The sequence below is a fragment of the Cheilinus undulatus genome, linkage group 13 (assembly GCF_018320785.1).
Source record: "Cheilinus undulatus linkage group 13, ASM1832078v1, whole genome shotgun sequence".
Classification (NCBI taxonomy): Eukaryota; Metazoa; Chordata; class Actinopteri; order Labriformes; family Labridae; genus Cheilinus; species Cheilinus undulatus.
The window spans coordinates 12,770,763-12,789,685 of record NC_054877.1 but is presented as its reverse complement, the minus strand read 5'-3'; the positions used below and the strand labels follow the sequence as shown (position 1 = coordinate 12,789,685).

General features: G+C 38.1%; 2 protein-coding genes across 2 annotated transcripts; one reads left to right on the top strand and one right to left on the bottom strand.

Annotated features, from left to right (window-relative positions):
• Positions 1-9: 9 nt before the first annotated feature.
• On the top strand, positions 10-5,350 carry lrrc42 (leucine rich repeat containing 42). Its single transcript, XM_041803806.1, has 7 exons — positions 10-684; positions 1,525-1,656; positions 1,738-1,859; positions 1,999-2,084; positions 2,163-2,276; positions 2,403-2,487; positions 4,888-5,350. The coding sequence occupies exons 1-7, from the start codon at positions 296-298 to the stop codon at positions 5,178-5,180; spliced, it is 1,221 nt and encodes a 406-aa protein (XP_041659740.1). The 5' UTR covers positions 10-295; the 3' UTR covers positions 5,181-5,350.
• A 3,447-nt stretch (positions 5,351-8,797) lies between these two features.
• tmem59 (transmembrane protein 59) lies at positions 8,798-18,077 on the bottom strand. Its single transcript, XM_041802473.1, has 8 exons — positions 17,859-18,077; positions 17,558-17,663; positions 17,243-17,337; positions 15,489-15,641; positions 15,292-15,364; positions 12,866-12,989; positions 12,629-12,746; positions 8,798-9,507 (listed from the first exon to the last, which is right to left on the bottom strand). The coding sequence occupies exons 1-8, from the start codon at positions 18,012-18,014 to the stop codon at positions 9,355-9,357; spliced, it is 978 nt and encodes a 325-aa protein (XP_041658407.1). The 5' UTR covers positions 18,015-18,077; the 3' UTR covers positions 8,798-9,354.
• Between the last annotated feature and the right edge of the window lie 846 nt (positions 18,078-18,923).

Here is an 18,923-nt window from a genome sequence, read left to right as displayed (position 1 = left end):
ATGGCTAGCACTGCAAGCTACAGCATCGAACTTAGAAATGCGTGCATTTAAAACGCGATATTTATCACGGATTAGGCGAAATTTGTGTCGAAAGATGGAAAATTTATGAGATAAGTGACCCTCATACGTAAATTTCATTTTGGTCCTGTTTATAACTCAGTTCAAGACCATGTTTTAGCTGACTAGCTCGGTACTGTGAGTTTACAATGCATCAGGTGCTTAGCCGACTGGTTCATTCAACGTCCAGGATTTAAGAATTTACTTCTAACGACCAAGGGAAACGGGTGGCCTAAATATGGACAATAGCACCATTTATGTCCGAGAAAAAGGCAGCCTTCGTCGTGTTGGTGACATAGTCCTGGCACAGCCAAAGCCAGTGTCATCTTGCAGAAGGACAAATCCGTTTGTGCTGAGAAAAGAGCACTTCATATTCACCTACAACGCAGAGGGAAGTCTGAGATACACAACAAAATCTCTCTTTGACATCACTCTGTTGTTCGTGGCTGACAACATTCATCATGTGGACTCTCTGGAGGGCTTCCCTGAGCAAATAGGAGACAGGCTTTTTGCAGCAGCGGAGGAAAATCGTGTGTTTTTAAACGGAGACGTTTCTTCAAAAGCTCTGAAGTTATTCAGTGATGCTTATGGGGAGCTGGTGCTTGGATCTCTGTGTCTGAGAAATAGGTAGGTCAAAGTGTCAATAAAAAAAAGGACTGAAGTATTTGGACGCCTGACCATGACACCAAAAGGGACTGTAATGTCATTTTATAAAAATACATTTGCTTAAATATGGAATTGGTACCTGTAACAGCTTCCAGTCTTCTTGGAAAGCTCTCCAAACGTTGTTGGAATGTTTTTAGTGGGAATTTGTACCCATTTATCTGTGGTTAGTCTACCATTTACAGTGTCATCTCAATCTAGGCTTGTCAAAATGTTTGTTTACAGAATTAGTACATTAGCACCACCTTATGCTACAAACTACGAAGTAAAACACAGTCAAACAAAAGGTTTATGATTAATATGGCCCATTTTTCATTTCATTTCTAGAATTTGCTGCAGGCCAATCAAAAATGGTCTGAGGGCCACATTTGGCCCCTGGGCCATAGTTTTTTTCTATCACTTATGGTAGCAGCAATTGTTGTTTGTCTTTATTTATGTCTGTTTCTATAACAAATAGACGGTCACAATGAGAGCTATAAGTAAACACTGCCACAGGACAGACCTGTCCATCATGATGAAAAAATGTGGTATGAGAATATTCATTTTTTTCAGTGCTGGACGATGCTGCTGAGTCTGTACACCTCCTTAGCTACTGAGGTCAAATAAGAGAACCCAAAAGTATATAGCACCCTCTGCTAATTAAAAGGATTATAGCACATTTATAATTACTGTCTCATAGATTTGAATACTCCTGTATTTGTATGGATTAATTAATTGCATCACAAGGTATTTTTACATATCTTAACTCCATCCTCACAGTTTTCTGAATAAAGACTGCAATATTTGTCCCTCTTATTCCTGCAGATTTCCACTCTTGCATGAGAGGATGAATGAAATAAAAACATTTCACAGTTTAAAGTCTCTGGATCTGTTTGGCTGCAGACTGGGTGATGATCATGAGATATTCCTGCATCTAACATCCAGTTCACTGGCGAGGTAGTACCTGACATCTGATCTGAACACTAAAAGCATACTATAGAGAGTTGATTAAAATCTGATCTGCCCTCTGTTCTTCAGGAGCCTCATTCAGCTTTTCATTGGTGGGAACAGTCTGTCAGATGTCGGCCTACAAAGATTGACCGCACCAATCCGGGTAAAGAAAATGGGACTGGACTGTCTTCAGTTCATTGATCTCTCCTGTAAGTGACAGATAAAATATGCCCTAATTTTATTTAAACCAGCGTTAACAATGCCAGAACCAGTTTGTAGTAATAAATTCTGATGTTGACAGTAAGCTTCATCCTTAAATATTGATCGGTTATTTTGTTTCTCATACAGATAATCCCATCTCTGAGAGAGCGTTCAGATACCTCACATGCCTTCCCAGACTTGAAAAACTTGATGTGTCTGGGACGAGTTTCAAGGTATAGGAAAAATGACTGTGGTTAACTCTTGGCTGTCTTTCTGTGAAGCTGGCATCTAAACATGATTTCTAACTGCAGCTTGGCACAAGATTGAAGACAACCATATGGGAACAGTTGGGGCTCATTTATTCAGAGAAACCACTGGACACATTCAATCATAAAGGATGTAAAACAGAAGGCTGGGCAGAGCAGGTAAGGATCTGCAGACATTGATGAAGCAAACACGAGTGATTGAATGCTGTTCTGAAATTTTAGGACACATTTTGCAGAAATGTTGAGATTTGATATCTCATTAACAAATCTAAGTCGCATCTCCAGGTTGTAAACCAGTGGGAAATAAGTAGCTCTCAAATGCCAAAGCAGAAGAAGATTGAGGAGTCCAGATCTTCAGCACTTCGCTTTTGTAAGTTCATTTTAAAGCTCCTGAGATGAACTTCTGGTTTGTGCTGTGCATTTTATGTAATTGCTAGCCCTTTTCTGCACCTGCATTGGGCTGAAGATATACTTGCTGTTCCACCTTGCACTCCCTTAAGCGTCCAGCTGCATCATGAGCGTTCTTATAAATATACTTTCTTATACATGGCATACTGTATGTTATTGGAGGATACCTCTAGGGCTGTGCTTCTCAACTGGCCAAGACTCAGGAGGCACTACAACCCAAATTTCTGATATTTTTAACCAATAAAATTGGTTGGCAGTACCAGATGTCCCATAACAGACACCAAGGGAAACAAGTTTTTGAAGAGTTTCTTAGACTTTTTCTAACAATATTTTTCGCATATTCATGATCAACTGGAAGAGGCTGCGCAGCCCTTTGTCCTACCACTTCAAAACTGCTGCTAAAGAAGGTAGAGCCCAGGCCACATACAACTGCCTGATTTGTAGGATGTAAACTAAAATCATTGTGACACTTGAGGGGGATTTTTATCTTATTTTTGAGATCTGAAATAACATTATATGATCACCGATAATCAATCCTAACACCTGATCAACTCAGACTGATGACTGGTGGGCAGAGAACACTGTTTGCCTCTCCAAAGTTTTCCTCCGTGCACTAGCGTACTTTTCCTGGTGTATTGGTTTAATTAGTCACCATGTTAACTGGTGACTTTCAGCCAACTGCGCTCGTAGATGTCATTGTTACAGCAGCTTGTGCAAACAGAGTCTCACAAATGTCTCTTGGTTTTGTTTTTTTATAATAATGTCAATATATACTCATCAGATATGCGTCATGCAAAACTTAACTAATGCAAACACAGACTGGCATTATATGTGGGCCTTTTGGGCCTGGACCCACCAATGTATCTAAATGCCCAGTCTGAATAATTGTTTCTGTTTATTTGGTATATCTGAATGCTGTGCAACACCTAAAAAACAGTTTTCACATTAAAAATGACATTTGTTTATGCAGCTATCATCTGTGAAGTCATAACCAATCATATGGTGTAAGTGCTTGCAGTCCCCCCATGTCATGCATCTAAGCTCACCAGCAGATGGATCTATGAGGGACAGAGAGAACTATATGTAACAGAGAGAAACTCAACTTTCTCCCTGGTACAAGCCATACAACTTCTCAAGATTTTATCAACCTTTCTCCCTTTGATCTCATCCACAGTGACTCGCACTGCATGTGCTGCAAGAAGCTTGTCTGATTTCAAAACTAGATTGTGTCTTAAAGACATGACAGAAAAGAACAAGACAAAACATAAAGAAAGGCAGGAGTTAGTACTAAATATTCTGATCTTACAGCCTTTAAAATGTCTGAAGAGCACAATCAAACTATTTCTCGTTTAATAAATTTATAAACGGACAGCCTGGTGCACCACTTTTTTCCCAGTGGCATGCTCTCCCTTCTCTCTCCTATCCAGGATCCACATAAACAAAACAATTGATCTTATCAATAAAAAGAGAGGATTCTTACATTAAAGTGAAATTGTTCTGAAAAGCTATTTGAGCATTTAGCACAGCAGAAAATTAAAAGATGTCTTTCATAGGGTAAAAAGAGTTCTTATAAATTAATATATGACTTATGAGTTGTCTGCATGTAAGTAAATAACTTTAGCCTTGTCGCCTGTGAAAAGAGAGACAGTTTAAACTTTGATAACAGGCCCATCCAAAAATGAAATCAATGCCCCGTGCCTGCTACCTGGAACACACTTAGCTGAAAGTCATCACTTTGCTCGGTAACTGGTTGAACTAAAACACCAGTCTTATTTTCATTATTGTTAAAAGTTTAAACATTGACTTTTTAAACAGAACTTACCTGTCGCCTGCTGGTTTGATAGGCATCTTTGTCCCTGTGCAGAGACATTTAAACATCATACATGTGGAGAATTGTGGATTTGGTTTATCAGTTTGTATATCACACATGCATACTGGATTATTTTGTGTTAACTTTTGAGGACATGCACAGCTAACATGTCAAACCAAAGCTGGGGATATATGGCAGCCATCATGTGACTGTGGAGGCATAGTTAACAGCAAGTGTATCTCTGACATTCTTAACATTCAAATGTTTCTCTCATTGCTTTGGAAGGTGTAAAATAAGGCTATTTCTTTAGAAAGTTTGTGAATATCTTATCTGACGGAGTGTTTGCAAGCATTAAGAATAAATGTGTAGAAATAATCTCTTTGCTAATGACACGGTTGGTATTGTAGCTCGTGCAGTTATCGGTTTAAGTTTGTCTTTTTCATAACCAGATAACTCCCCACAGGAGCTTCAAGTTACATTCATATTGTAATGACAAGCCATCCCAGTCATTATCACCTTGCATCTTACTAAACAAGTGTCCTTGTTCTCTAGTTGGCAGGCAGAAGTTTGTCCGAGATGTTCTGAATGCAGCACCTTTGGTATGTGACAGCGAGGACGAAGCCAAGAAAGAGAGACTGCATTTCTACAGACCTGCAGCAAACAGTCTAAAAACGGAGAATCGCACTTCATCTGCAACAAACCATCAAGTGACATCCTGTCAAAATACCAAAAAAAGGCAGCGTCAGTCAGAAACGTGTGACAGCTCCTGTCAGAATCCTCCAACAAAACGTTTGTCCTTGTCTGCTCTCACTGCAGAGGATGTGGACTTGTTAAACTCTTACTGAAGCAGTTGAACAGGTAGCATTTCACGAAGAGTGGCAGATATCATGTAATAATGAGCCCAATTAGATAGAACATATTTCATGTGACATGTCTGGTGACCTGTGATTACTTTATCTTAAATACAGATTCAGTTTTTTTTTATATTTTTATAAATAAAGTGTTCAATTTTTTTGTGTCCACATATTTACTTCTTGTTTTTATTCCAACATTGTTCCTTGTTAGTCATTGCACTAATTAAAGTTTGTGGAGAAAAATATAACCTCTTTTTATTGTATAGATGTAGAGTTTACACAGCTATGTTAAAAATCCCCATCTTTGAATGTTAAAGAGGCCATGATAGATTATTCTGGAACTTTTTCCACCATTAATATATTCGATAACTCATACAATTCAATTAGAAAATGACCAAAACCTTGTAGGGGAGAGAGAAAGATAAAAATCTGATTGCAAAATATGCACACTCCTAGACCAACACTTTAAAAAGCACCTTTTGATTTTGTTATAACCTTCAGTAGGATAAGTGTAGCTTCTGTCCACTTGGCAAAATTTCCCCTCTCTTCCTTTCAAAAACACTCAAAATCTGTCTGATAATGATGGCATTTCCTGCGCACAGCCCTTCTCTGGTCAAACCAGTTTTTCAGCAGGTCTGGGCTCTGGCTGCCACAGCCCAAAACTTTTATCTTATCCTGATGAAGCCATTCCTTTATAGATCTAGATGTATGCTTTGGATCCCTGTCATGCTGAAGGTGGAATTCCTCTTTATCTTCAATTTTTCAGCAGATACCTAAAGGTTTTGTGCCAAAACTGACAGGTATTTTGAACTGTTCACAATTCCCTACACTGTAACTCAAACTTCAGTTCCAGCTGAAATAGTAGCCTGAAGCATAAGCTGCCCCCATCATGCCTCACTGTGGTTATAGTGTTCTTTTGGTGTTGTTTTTATGTCAGATATAACCCTTGGAGCTTGTGAATGACTGGCTGACTTGTCCAGGGCGTACTCCATCTCTTGCCTAATGGCAGCTGAGATCATCTACATCAACTTCAAACAGGCTGAACTGTATACTTAGAACATAGGTGGATGCTACTGTCTTCCAGTTTACTAGTCAGAGCTCTCTGTACCAATACAGCAAATTCTAATAATTCTTTAGAATAAAAAAATGACAGGTAAAAGATTAGATTTAATACTTAGTTTCAACAAAAAAGATTTTCTTTTACCTTTCGCTCACACAAACCACTATCTTCCAAGATTTCCTTGTTACCATCCAAATTCCAAAAACGTTGGGATGCTGTTTAACATGTAAAAAAATCCAAATGCAATAATTTGCAATCCACATAAACCCATATTTGGTCCACAATAGAACATAAACATATCAGATGCTAAAACTGAGACATTTTACCATTTCACAAAAAATATTAGCTCATTTTGAATTTAAAAAAGGAGGGACATGGCCATCGAACCATGGTGTAGGATCTCCTCTCTCTGCAGTCTGTAAATGTTTGGGAGATGAGGAGACTGGTTGCTGGAGTTTTGGGAGAGGGATTTTGTCCCATTCTTGTCTGATGTAGGATTCTTGCAGCTCAACAGTCCTGAGTCTTCTTTGTCAAATTCATTTTTAATTATGCTTATGAAAGGTCTGGACTGCAGGCAGGCCAGTTGAGGACTCAGACTCCTACTGTGGAGCCATGCTGTTGTGATGGATGCGGTATGTGCTTTAGCATTGTCCTGCTTACATATGCAAGGCCTTCTCTATAAGAGACATCTGGATGGGAGTATATGTTGCTGTAAAACCTCTGTACACTTTTCAGCACTGATAGTGCCTTTCCACTAATGCAGCCCCTTACTGTTCAAGATGCAGCCTTTTGAACTTTCCCCTGTGCTTTGGCCCAGAGAAGACAGCCACCTTTCTGAATCACATTCACATATGGCTACTTTTTTGCATAACATGCATTTGTGGATGGCACAGTGAATCATGTTGACAAGATGGGGATTTCTGAAAGTGTTCCTGAGCCCATGCAATGATTTCCAGTAAAGAATCATGCCTGTTTTTAATACAGTTCTGGCTGAGTGCCCAAAGATCACAAACACACAACACTGACCCTCAGCCTTGTGCCTTGTGCAAAGATTTCTCCAGTTCCTCTGAATCTTTTCACAGATTGGTGAACCTCTGCCCATCTTTACTTCTGAGAGACACTGCATCACTAAAATGATTTTTTTTACACCAAGTCATGTTACTGACCTATTGCCAATTAACCTATTTAGTTGCAGAACGCTCATCCAGCTGTTTTCATTAGTACAACTTAATTTTCCAGCCTTTTGTTTGCCTGTCACTTCTTTTTTTGAGATGTGTTGCTGCCATCAAATTAAAAATTAGCCTTTTTTTCAAGTAGTAAAATGTCTGTTTCAACATCTGATGTTATGGTCTGTAGTGAATGAGTTTGACATTTGCAAATCATTTCATTATTCACATTGCACAGCGCCCCAAGTATTTTGGAAACAGGGCTGTAATAGCCCATCAGTTTTTAAAGACTTTTGTAAAATAGTTTTGTCTTATTCATCTTATTTTTCTAAGTTGTTATGAACAGAGGAGCTGTTTCATAATTTCAGTCAGAAGGTTTTCCAACAGCACATGGCTGTAGATAAGATCAAAAATTCTGATGTATATCTCCCTCATTGGCTATTTCAACAACAGACTGAGGAGAAGTCTGGAATGCATGGGTTGAGAGCTCACTTCTTCTTAAGAGTTCTTAATTTTCAAATTCATCCAGATCTTCAGCCAGAGTGACATCACCTGCAACATCACAGATTTTGCTTAACCCCTTCAAATGCCACAAAAGCTTTATAGACTTATTTTGAGTGTATATTATACAATTGCACTCCCAGCGACCCATAAACAGACTTTGATGTGTAAAGTCTGAGCAGCTCCCTTCTAAATCACATCACCACACAACAAACCCTGGAGGCTATGGAGTACTTCAACGCAGAAAATTGTACAGAGAAAGAAAGGGGGTCAACTGGGGGCCTATCTGCTTGTTTTTACCCTTAGGCCCCCCAGCAGGTTAATTCAGCTGTGAATTATACCATTTATTTGCTTTATAATCCCTGCTTCTCTGGCATGTCAAACAGATTTCAATTATCACATATTTTAAAGTCAAGTTCTGAGACTATTCACGCTACGACGATGTGAATTGAGGAGAAAATCCATTGTAGACTGGACTGAAAGTAGGAAAAGAGCCCATTATGAGAAAATTATACACTCTCTAAGGTAGACTGTGGAATTCAAGATATCGTACACCACCAGACGGCTCAATATCCAATAGCACAGGAAACCAGTGCTATTTTCTGCAGTCTAGTATAAACAAGTGGCTGCTGAGCAGAGAGAAAATAACACAAAATGACTACGTTTAAACCCTCTCAGCAATAAATGGTCACCACAGCTTTACATAGATAGCAAAAGGAAGCACTAAATACACTGCAATAAAATGCCAGAGATCGAAATAACTGCAGGAGAGCGGTTTGATTCTTATGTTTTCAAAAGTTACGCATTCAAAAGTTAAAAGACAACCACTGTTAGTCAGCACTGGTATTAAACTGTTAAAATAATCACACTCATGTCACAACTTCACTTTATTGCATTTAATTCTGACCCATCATTAGGTAAACAGACATCAATGAAGCAGAAAAAGACTTACCGTTTGTACCATCACTATAAATTAAAATTTAAAGCATGAAATTTATAGTAAAATTCAATATCACCTGGCTGCAGTAGAAATGTAAGAACAAACTGGGTGACAGCCATATTTTCACAAGTTGGGGTTAAGCCTGGATCACTTCAAATACACAAATAATTCATTTAAACGTGATTTAATAAAATAAGCACATAACCACACAACTAAAGCACAAATCAAAAAGTAGGGAAAGCCCCAGTCCCTATATTTCTGCCATCCCTTTAATGCCTCAATCATACCAATATACAGAAAAATCACCCTTCCATCATTCCAGTTTTAAAAGCTTAAAAAGGGGAACGATGCATCATATCAAAATGTGCTGCAGGTTTACTCCTGATTAGACCACAAGAAGCACAGGTCTAGTGCCAGAGGATAAAAATCATCTAAGACTATTCAGAGAGGAGGAAATCCCTTTTCTTTTTTTTTTTTTTTTTGCTACATCTTTGGCATCTAGATGTTGGACTGATCCAGGTTCACTTTGGGAGGTAGCGGCCCAGCCTCTTCCTCCTGGTCTTTGGAGGTGATGATCAGCAGGGAGGATGCTGGGTAAGGAATCAGCTTCTGTTCGTTTATGTAATCTCTGTCTCCGTAGATGCTCAGTTTCTGAAAGAGAAAAGGAAAAATTCAAATTTGTTAGCTTTTCACACATCTTTATCTTTGATCATCATCTTTGTTTCATCATCTATTGTTTATTTCTTCTAATGTTAATGTGTTGAGGAGCAATGTTTTTCCTCCTCCCTCTCTGTGTGTGCGTCCTCCACTTTCCGCTGTTCTCCAGGTGTGGTGCATCCTGATTGGATGGGAGGTGAATGTGCACACCAGCTGCTGACTGGACGTGTGTCACTGTTTAAGTTGTGCTACTTTGAAGGGAGACCAATCGGATCTGTTCAAAATTGTATTAAAAATTAGTTGTGATTGTGCTTCACGTGAATGGAGAACCAGGACGAAAATCATTTTTTCCAGTTATCCTCTGAGATCTCCTGATCCAGGTTCCTCTCCCAACACCTCTTCAATCCATCCAGTTTTGGCTTCTGTGTGCTTTAACATATTCATTAAATGTTGATGCTCCCTTAATTTTCTTAACCAGAATTTTTAACTATTTCACTGTAAATTAACTATAAATAACAACTTTTTGAACTATGATACCCCACTGCACATATTAAGTGCCCTTTTCATCATTTTTGCCTCTGACTCTCAAACATCCAGTCTAGATTGCACTCTTTGATATATTAATATTATTATGAAGACCCAACATTAATCACTATGAGCTCCGCACTAAGCATCACAGACATTAATAGAGCTCCAAAGTTAACAACATAACCTTGAATTTGATCAGATCATTCATTTTAACTGCACTTCTGGACTTCTTTTTATATTAAAAGTAATTACAATCAACTTTCTCGCAAAACCCTGGCACACACCACAAGATAATCATGTGGATTTTCATCGTGATTCCCTTAAGACTATCTTGACAGATTTTCCTGTGATGTGACGTGTTAAGAGTGATCTTAACTTCATGTGGAGTAATATAGCCCCTTCATCTGTGTTCTTTGACAACAGCATACAATGCTCAATAAAAATATGTTTAATGCAGTGTACTGTCTTTATATTCATATGAAACAACATGGATCTATATTCAGAATAAACATAAAAAAAGCACCTGATATAAACTGAAAGAATGTAAGAAAGAATGCAGAAATGAAAGTGTTTTTCTGGCTCTATCAGAGGGAGGAGACAGAGAGAAACTGCGGGATCATTTTAAAAAACCTGCTCCAGACCAGGTTAGCTTTACAGGCACGGTTGCTGTAGTAACTGACTTAGAGCTTAAGTTTCCTCTTCTTGTGAAATAGATTTGAATCCCTCATTCTTGGTTTGTTTCCTCCTTCGCTGAAACGTAAATCTCTAAATTTCCCTCATTTCAGGGTAAGACACTCAAGGTTTGCTCTTAACCTACTTTATGAAATTGTCCCCTGAAACCACAATCACACTAACAACGACAGGAGATGAACCACAATTGCAACTGCAATGTAAAATGTATAGAGGTGGTTACTGACAGCTAGTCACATTTAGCTTGTTTACTCTAAAGTCACATTTGACCTCACAAAATTTGGTGTTTTGAGTGGAGACTCTGCTTGTTGGTGAATTAATCTCTAAGAGTTTGGTGAGCCTACTTTTATCATGTGAGGGGTCTCTCAGTGTGTGAGAGGATCAATGCTACTTATAAATATGTGCAGAGCTTTTGAAGCCAGCTATCTTAACACTATACAGCAAAAGGTGACAACCTGAGAGTCACTAATACTGAGCAGGAGGGGCCTTGGAACCCTGTCCTCTTCTTTATTTATTTGCTATTTTTGGGGGAAGATACTTGAGAATTGAGATTGATATTACTAGTTTTATTGTTTCAATGATTTGAGTATTTACTAATACTATTATTTTGAGAGAATCTGTAGTTTTGGCATTGTACAATATCTATATTATGGGCAGGTCAGAGAGGTGGGTGTGCAACAGGAAGGTGATTTTTTTTGCCAGAAGCACGTCACAACGTTGCCAATTTGTAAAGAATCATTAAATATACAAAAAATAAACTGTCTTTTATGGACATTTAAACTTTAGATCCTGCACAAGATCTGCTATCCCAGTGGTTCCCAAAGTGGGGGTTAGGACCCCTAGTGAGGCTGTGATACAGTGAAGGGGGTTGTGGGATGTTTTCCATAAACAAAGAAATTTTATATGATTTAACATCATTAATTATATCTATTATTTCAAATATATTGTTAAAATAAGTTCAAACCCTTTTGTAGTAATAATCTTTTGTAAGAAAAAAAAGTTTATTTGGAAAATGCACTTTATGTCCTGTACATATTGCATTTCTGCTCATCTTCTGCAACCTTGATGGCAGCTCTTGGCTGTCTCTGCCCAGATTAGAAGACATTTAAGGACATTAGGGGACATTTTGTGCGCTGACAGTTTCATTTTTCCAGCTTAGGGCTTTACCAGAAACTGTGAGCCTACAACCTCAGGAAAGTGTTCTGTCCCTTTGTTTCCAGTCTTTATACTAAGTTCAGAGCTCCACAGTAGTGTGGTGTTTAGTGCTGGCACCTCACAGTTAGAAGGTTCCTGGTTCAAATCTGGGCTGGACAAGGCCTTTCTGTGTGAAGTTTGCAAGTTCAAAATTGAATTTTTCTCCAGCTTCTCCCCACAGATCAAAAACATGCTGGTTATGTTAACTGGTGTGATTGTGATTACTTGTCTCAATGTCAGCACTGTGACTGACTGGCTGAATCTCAAACTCCTCCCTAAACCCTGAGCCCTCATTGACTTAACTGGCTACACCTGGAAAGTGATTGAGTGAGTGAGGCTGCAAGGGCTCGAAGTGGTAGAAACAGGAATGATTAAAATTCAGCCAAAAATGTTTAAAAACAAGCGTGCCTCACTTATAGACCTGTTTTCTCAGTGGATAAAGGCTGTTTTATATAATACACTTACTGGAAAAATACACCTTTTTGCACCTTCCATGTTTTTTGTTTACAATTTCGCTCTTTTCACTTCACTTTTGTAGCGTTTACCAGCGGGCATGCCCTGAGAATCCCTATCATACGTCACAATGCAATGAACTATGGGTAATTCCCTCATGTTGTTTGCAGAGATGCCCACTCACAGAAAGGGTGCATGAAGGGCTCAAAAAGTCAGCGAGAAAATAAAAAAAGGAAAACACAGTGCTTACCTCAGCAGGTACATACTGGTCTACAGCAGTTGCAGCAGTTGCACAGCAGATCCAGATGAGGACCAGCACAGACAGGATCAGGGTTGTGGTGAGGATATAGCCTGGTAGCCAAGAGTTTCTGAGAAAGAGAGAGCAAATATTTAGCTTTGGTGGCCCCACTAAGATCAGATATCTGTTTCTGTAAATGTCAGGATGCTTTCTGAAGTAGAAAAGGAACAGAAATGTTTGGTAAGCAACCTTGAAAGACAGCTGAAGAGGTTGTAATCGTCATCGTAGCTGCGGTCTCCAGTTAAATCTCTGTCCCTCTCCTGGATGAAAGATGCCTGGTAATCCTTGTAAATTGGGCTGCCAAAGCTGGGCACTAAAAGGAGAAAAAAATATATCTATAAAAATACATCTGATTTTTACTTTCCATTTTTTATTGCAAGGCTTGTGGCTGCACTAGAAATACTGTATATTTTATGTTAGGGATTTTTTTATAATACAGATTTTATCAATCAAAATAATGATTATTTTGCTTTCCCTTTTCTTGTGATTTAAGTCTCCAAAGGACCAAAACCAACCACATACTGGCAAGATATAAAAAATATTTTGATACCCTGCAATATATAACATTTGCACGGGTCAACACGAGTCTCATAAAGATGCTAGAGCTACACTAATGCCTCCAAAACCCCTGTGTGCAGGTTGCCGATTAAACAAAACACAAAAACGTTGCAAATTTATGAGATTTGGGAAAGAAGAATGGGTCCATCACAAACTGCAAGTAAGCTCCTTCACAATGTCTGAACTGCAGTATGCTTAGACAGTATGCTTAGCCAATTGCATCCAATATCGGGTGCCATGTCCTGAAATGTATAATATTGGGTGTCAGTGAAATTTTTAATGTTTCTGCATCTAATTTTGTGACCTGTCAAGGGACAACAGACAAAAATTAGCATTTTTGCTAATTCTGGCACATTTATAGTATGTACTTTGTATGTTTGTTCATTAATGTGCACTTTCCCTTTCAAATAAATAAATAAATAAATAAATAAAATGAAGGAGTCAGCAGAAGTGGTTCAGGCATCCGATCTGGATGCCTCCCAGTCACTCCCCTGTGGACGTTTACCGGGCAAGTCAACTTATGAGGAAAACCGAGGAAAGACTCAAAAATTGCCGGAGAGGTTAGAGATTCTGTCTGGACTTGGAATGCCTTGGACCGCTCCCAGGCAGAGTTGGAGAACTCTGCCTTGGAGAGGGAGGTCCGTGCTGACCTGTTTAGCCTGCTACCATTTCGACCTGGCCTTGGATAAGGGGGAAAATGGATGGATGCCTTGGCAATAAATCAATCTAATTGACTGTTTGTATTTGTGGGAAAACGTAGATTTGAAAAAAAAAAAAAAAAAAAAAAAAAAAAGAAAATCTAGATTTTCTCTTGAACTTCCTCTCCTGCTCCTCTTGACTGAGAACAGGCAAAATGGTTGGAAACACCTCATAAGAACAAGACACATTTTGGATCATTTGTGTACCATCTTGATCTTTTTCTCTCTTGTCTTCATAGATCTAGCTACTAATTGTCAATCCACTTTTCTCTCTTCTACTCATGCACATGAAAAGAAAAGTGACTATATTTGTATATCAGGTTTGATTTACTCCTAAATCGATGGATGGTCAATGGAACATTTAAAAGTCTAGTGTCCTGACCACCCTATGTACTAGCCTGTCTCGTAATACCTTCCCCTCAATTTTTTTTGTCCCTAAAGGGGCAAGCATAGTGTAACAGACCTGTGCGACAAAGTTGTAACTTTCTGTAATCCAACACTGGCAGTGTTTTCATGCTGTAATCAGATACATTTTCATTAGAAAGTTGCAGAGGACCGAATCTCTCCTTGAAGCCATTTTTCTTTATACTGTCCATAAGAGCTCTCTTTTTGCACATATACAAACAATTACAAGACTTCAAATGGTTGGCAAAATTTTTGCCGATAGAGGCTATTGTCCTTAAAGTAGGCAGCCAAGGTTTAAATGGCTCCTTTTCTGCATGTCCTTACCCACCCTCTCTCCCTTGTTTCTGACTCTATCCACTGTTTTATCAAAATAAAGGCATAAAATTCCAAAAATAACTCTGGAAAACCCTGTCCTCTTTCTTAGTGATGGCCTGCCTTTTGATTCTCCTTCTCCAAACTTTTAATTTAACAACGTCTTTAATTATCACTCAGCCTATGGCACCTAAGGCCATGTGGTTTTTCAACCTGAAAAACTGACTGAAATAAATACTTTCATTCTAAAATGGTTCTGTAATTGTCCAGAAATAGCAGGGTGATGTAGTCCTTAGCTAACCTAAATAAAAAAGGAACAAACTGTACATTGGTCTGCAACTATTTTCAGCCATAGATTAAAAGATTTATGATGTTCCAGACAGTTTTGACTGCAGCAGAGTGGTCCTTGAAAGATTGAGTAAAATAACCTTTAATCCCATGTTCCTATTAATTAACAGTCCGGTCACTCAGAGCGACTATGCAGCTCGTTTGTGTATTTTGGGACATTGAAGATTGAACTTAAGGTTATTATATACAAAGGTAATACTTTTAATGAAGCTTTTAGTATTTTTCTTTGTAAAAACTAACTAAACGGAGGAAAATAAAGAATTTTACAAATTCTGTATGTTACATGGGTCTTACAGCTTCTCTGTGGCTCCTCTTTCTCTTCTTTTTCTGCATCGAACAGGGAGAAAAACCTGACTTGTGGCTCGGACTGTAAATCAAGAGACAAAGCACAGCTGTTAGGGATGTTCTCCCTTCACACGATGAGCTGTGCACTTTGCATATACAGTGCTAGTTTTGGATGTCAAATTCATTTATCCAACTGTACAACTCACCTGGAAAATTACAATTTTGCCGTCATCAGCCTGCAAGTAGAAAGTCCATGAAGAGGTTATGAAGCTGTGGGCCTGATTCATGATGTCTCCCCAAATTCCTCTCACAAAACTCAGGGGGTAGAGCAGGTGAATTCTTGGCATCATGGCTTCCAGCTGGAAAAGAGAAAACACAGGAATGTCTTTACATTTTCATTTTAAACTTTCAAAAGATACCCGTTGATACCAAGACACAAAAGCAGATGGGACTGAGCAATTTTGAAAAACTACTGAATTGCTTTTATTTTGACTTATACTAAAAGTTTAAGTATATGTAAAAGTATAAACATGATTGAAGATAATTTTTTGCTATTTCTGAACCACCTAAGATACTTTACTATTGCATCTGTGCATAAAATGTGCATCAGGATATCTCTGCTGCAAAACATTTTAATTAAAAAGTACTTAAAATGGATCTGACACACATTTCACTTTAAAGGACACTGTACCTACTGTGACTTTAAAATTGCAGTAGGCCATATTGCAACGTCAATACAATTAACCTTTCAGTCCTAAGAGTAGAGGTCTAAGGAACCAAATGTTGTTGGGTAATTGCTAGTTTTTATTTTCAAATTATTGCAGGCAAATTCTTGCAGATGGTCTGCACTGCAGGAAAAGCATTGTGTTTATTGTACTAAAACCATTCTTGTCTTTCATTTTTTAATCTAAATGTACAGCCTGTTCTACATTTTGCTGGTATTGGACCATGCTCTCCAATCTTTAAAAAAAAATCCAGACAATTTAACACTGAATGATCATAGTCAACATTTTTGACACGTTTTAGAGGTTCAAAATTTGTAATTAAAAAATACAGGCAGGGGAAAAAGGTAACCAATATAACTGATTTATAAATAATAAATATTTTTTATTATCAATATTATAGTTTTTACTCACTGTTATCAGTCATTTCTCTGTATCTCAATTTAAATGTTAATACTGTCTATATTTTGTACAGTAGTGAGCAGTATTTTCTTATATTTGGGCCAAAAGTTGAGGCTGAAGTTGGACATATATGTGATGAGTAAGCCTCCCTGATGGCATCACTGAGCGGGAAGGGGGACCGACACAACCCCAGTCATGCTCTGGATGTCCTTGCTTAATCCGAGGCATGAGAAAATAATCTGCTGAAAAAATAACAGTCCACACCTTGAGGGCGGAGTAAGGGGTGGATGTGGCAGAACTTGGCATGACCTAGGGCAGTGGTTCCCAACCTTTTTTCCTTAGGGACTACTTCAAGCTATTTTCTTTGCACAAATCTTGGAGCTGAGAGCCTTATTTAAATAATTCTTCTAAATAGGACAGTTAAGTAAGGAAATACTTGTGATTTTAGCCCAAAATGATCACATTTTCATTATTCTGTGGACTCAGAAAAGACAGTTCTGTAAACTGGGGCTATCCAACTACTGTTTTCATATTTGATTCAATCAAATTTTTGACTTTACAATGTCATAAATGTATGACTTCAAAAAATTTTTTTAAGGGGATATGATATCAATATTTTTTTAATCTTTTCAATCTATAAAGTGTTTAAAGATGTAGTTTTTAAGAGTTGGGCACTTTTCATTACCATTTATTATCGAAATAAAAGAGATTGTATCATTTTTCAACATGTAGTATCAAAAATGATCAAGAGTATTGATTTTTTTTAAGATAATAAAAACACACTGTTCTTGATTTGCATTTTGCATGCATACATACCAATGGGAGCTGTTTAGTACCTGTTCATTTCGCTTCTCAGCAAATGGAAGCTGGTTCTGACAGCCCAGGTTGCATGCATACTGCTCATCAGTCTGAGAGTAGGCCTCACGACAGGCTGTGGAAGTTTAAAAGGTTGTGAAGCAAAAAGAAATGGAGACACAGGACATTAGACAGGAAACTGAGTGCTGCTCTCAAGAGAGCCCTGCCTGTTATGGCGATGAGTGTAAACATCAAGCTAATTATATGCATGCGCACTTGTTACCAGCTTATATGAAAAGACCAGGCCAAGTTTAAAGAGGTGAAAAAATGGGTCAAAGGCTAATTGCACAACTTACTTGATTCACATTCAGACTTGGTCTGATTCAGATCCTCACTGTCACGAACAAACTGACAAATGGAGAACAGACGGCAACCTCTCTGACAGGCGTACAGTTCGTCCTCCTTCAAAACACACCATAGGAGCATTGAAATATCTTGGCAAACCCATGAAAATGACGCACGATCAATTTCACCGTACATTCAGCTCAAAAGACGCCGTAACGAAGTGATAAACACAGGCTGGTTGTTCTTACCAAACTGTGTGAACGTTAGCTAACGTTAGCAGACATTACTTTCCTCACAGAGATCTGTACTCACCGACGGATACGTGTGCAAACTGTATGTCATTTCACACGACTTGTGACAGGATGCTGTGTTTCCCAACACGCTGTTGAACACATCAGACGAAGCTAATGTTGAAGAAAGAAGGACAAAGTGTCCTAAAATAACGACAAAGTTAGAAAAGGTCCCCATTGTGCCTGCAAAAATCCAAACAAACAACACGCTCTTCTTCCTCCTTCTAACAGGGTTTGCAATTCTCGCGGGAACTTAACCCTCGCGAGAATGTTACGTAATACCTATGCAATGTTCAATGACTCCTGGTAAACGTAAAGATTCCAATACAATGGTAAGAGACAACAGACCCAGAATATAATTTTGTAGATTTTCAGATAAAACACACAGTAATAATGCACATTATATCATTTTATCTTCAAAAAACGCAATTAATGTGCCATTTATTTTGTTTGAATCAGGCATCTAAAACGTCCCTTAATTTTTTTCCCCTAAAAGTTATCTATCTCTGTAAATGTACCTGGCAGCCCTGCAAACTTTTCCAAAGAAGCAATAATGTCTCTGAAGAGAATGATAAATTCTTAAAACCTGGAAGCAAACTGCAGTGTAGTCTATTAACTGTCACCAGTTAATAAGACACCAGTTGTCTGGTTGTATGCATAAGAAAAATATAAATGATAAAAAGGTGAAATGAGTTAAAGTTTCTTGCAGTGTTTTTTTTTTTTTTTAACTTTTGAGACCATAAATGACAACATGTAATCAAGTATTTTATGATGATTTAAAGCATGATTTATTTATTAATCATTTTTGATTTCTTCATTTCTAATTATTGTAAATGTCCTCTTGCAGTCCACTACAGTACCTGTGGGGCCCACCTTAGGGCCCCGGCCTATGTTTTGGGAAGCACTGTCCAAAATAAATTCAAATGCCTAAATTCAATAGCAGTTGTTTGGCCAGCGAAAAACAAATTGTTTTTTTTTTTGCAGATAGAATATTGTCCCCACTGTGACAAGTCCCCAGAATCATAAGTATGGTGTATTTTAGAAGTTAATACTTAGGATTAAAGTATCATAAAGTTACTTTGTAATT

Excerpts from the sequence above, each read along its gene's own strand:
- lrrc42 (XM_041803806.1), top strand. The coding sequence starts at position 296 with ATGGACAATAGCACCATTTATGTCCGAGAAAAAGGCAGCCTTCGTCGT. Across the intron at positions 685-1,524 it reads TCTCTGTGTCTGAGAAATAG|ATTTCCACTCTTGCATGAGA; the intron begins GTAGGTCAAAGT and ends TTATTCCTGCAG. Across the intron at positions 1,860-1,998 it reads TCAGTTCATTGATCTCTCCT|ATAATCCCATCTCTGAGAGA; the intron begins GTAAGTGACAGA and ends TTTCTCATACAG.
- tmem59 (XM_041802473.1), bottom strand. The coding sequence starts at position 18,014 with ATGGGGACCTTTTCTAACTTTGTCGTTATTTTAGGACACTTTGTCCTT. Across the intron at positions 17,664-17,858 it reads GTTTGCACACGTATCCGTCG|GAGGACGAACTGTACGCCTG; the intron begins GTGAGTACAGAT and ends TGTGTTTTGAAG. Across the intron at positions 15,365-15,488 it reads GCAAAATTGTAATTTTCCAG|TCCGAGCCACAAGTCAGGTT; the intron begins GTGAGTTGTACA and ends CTTGATTTACAG.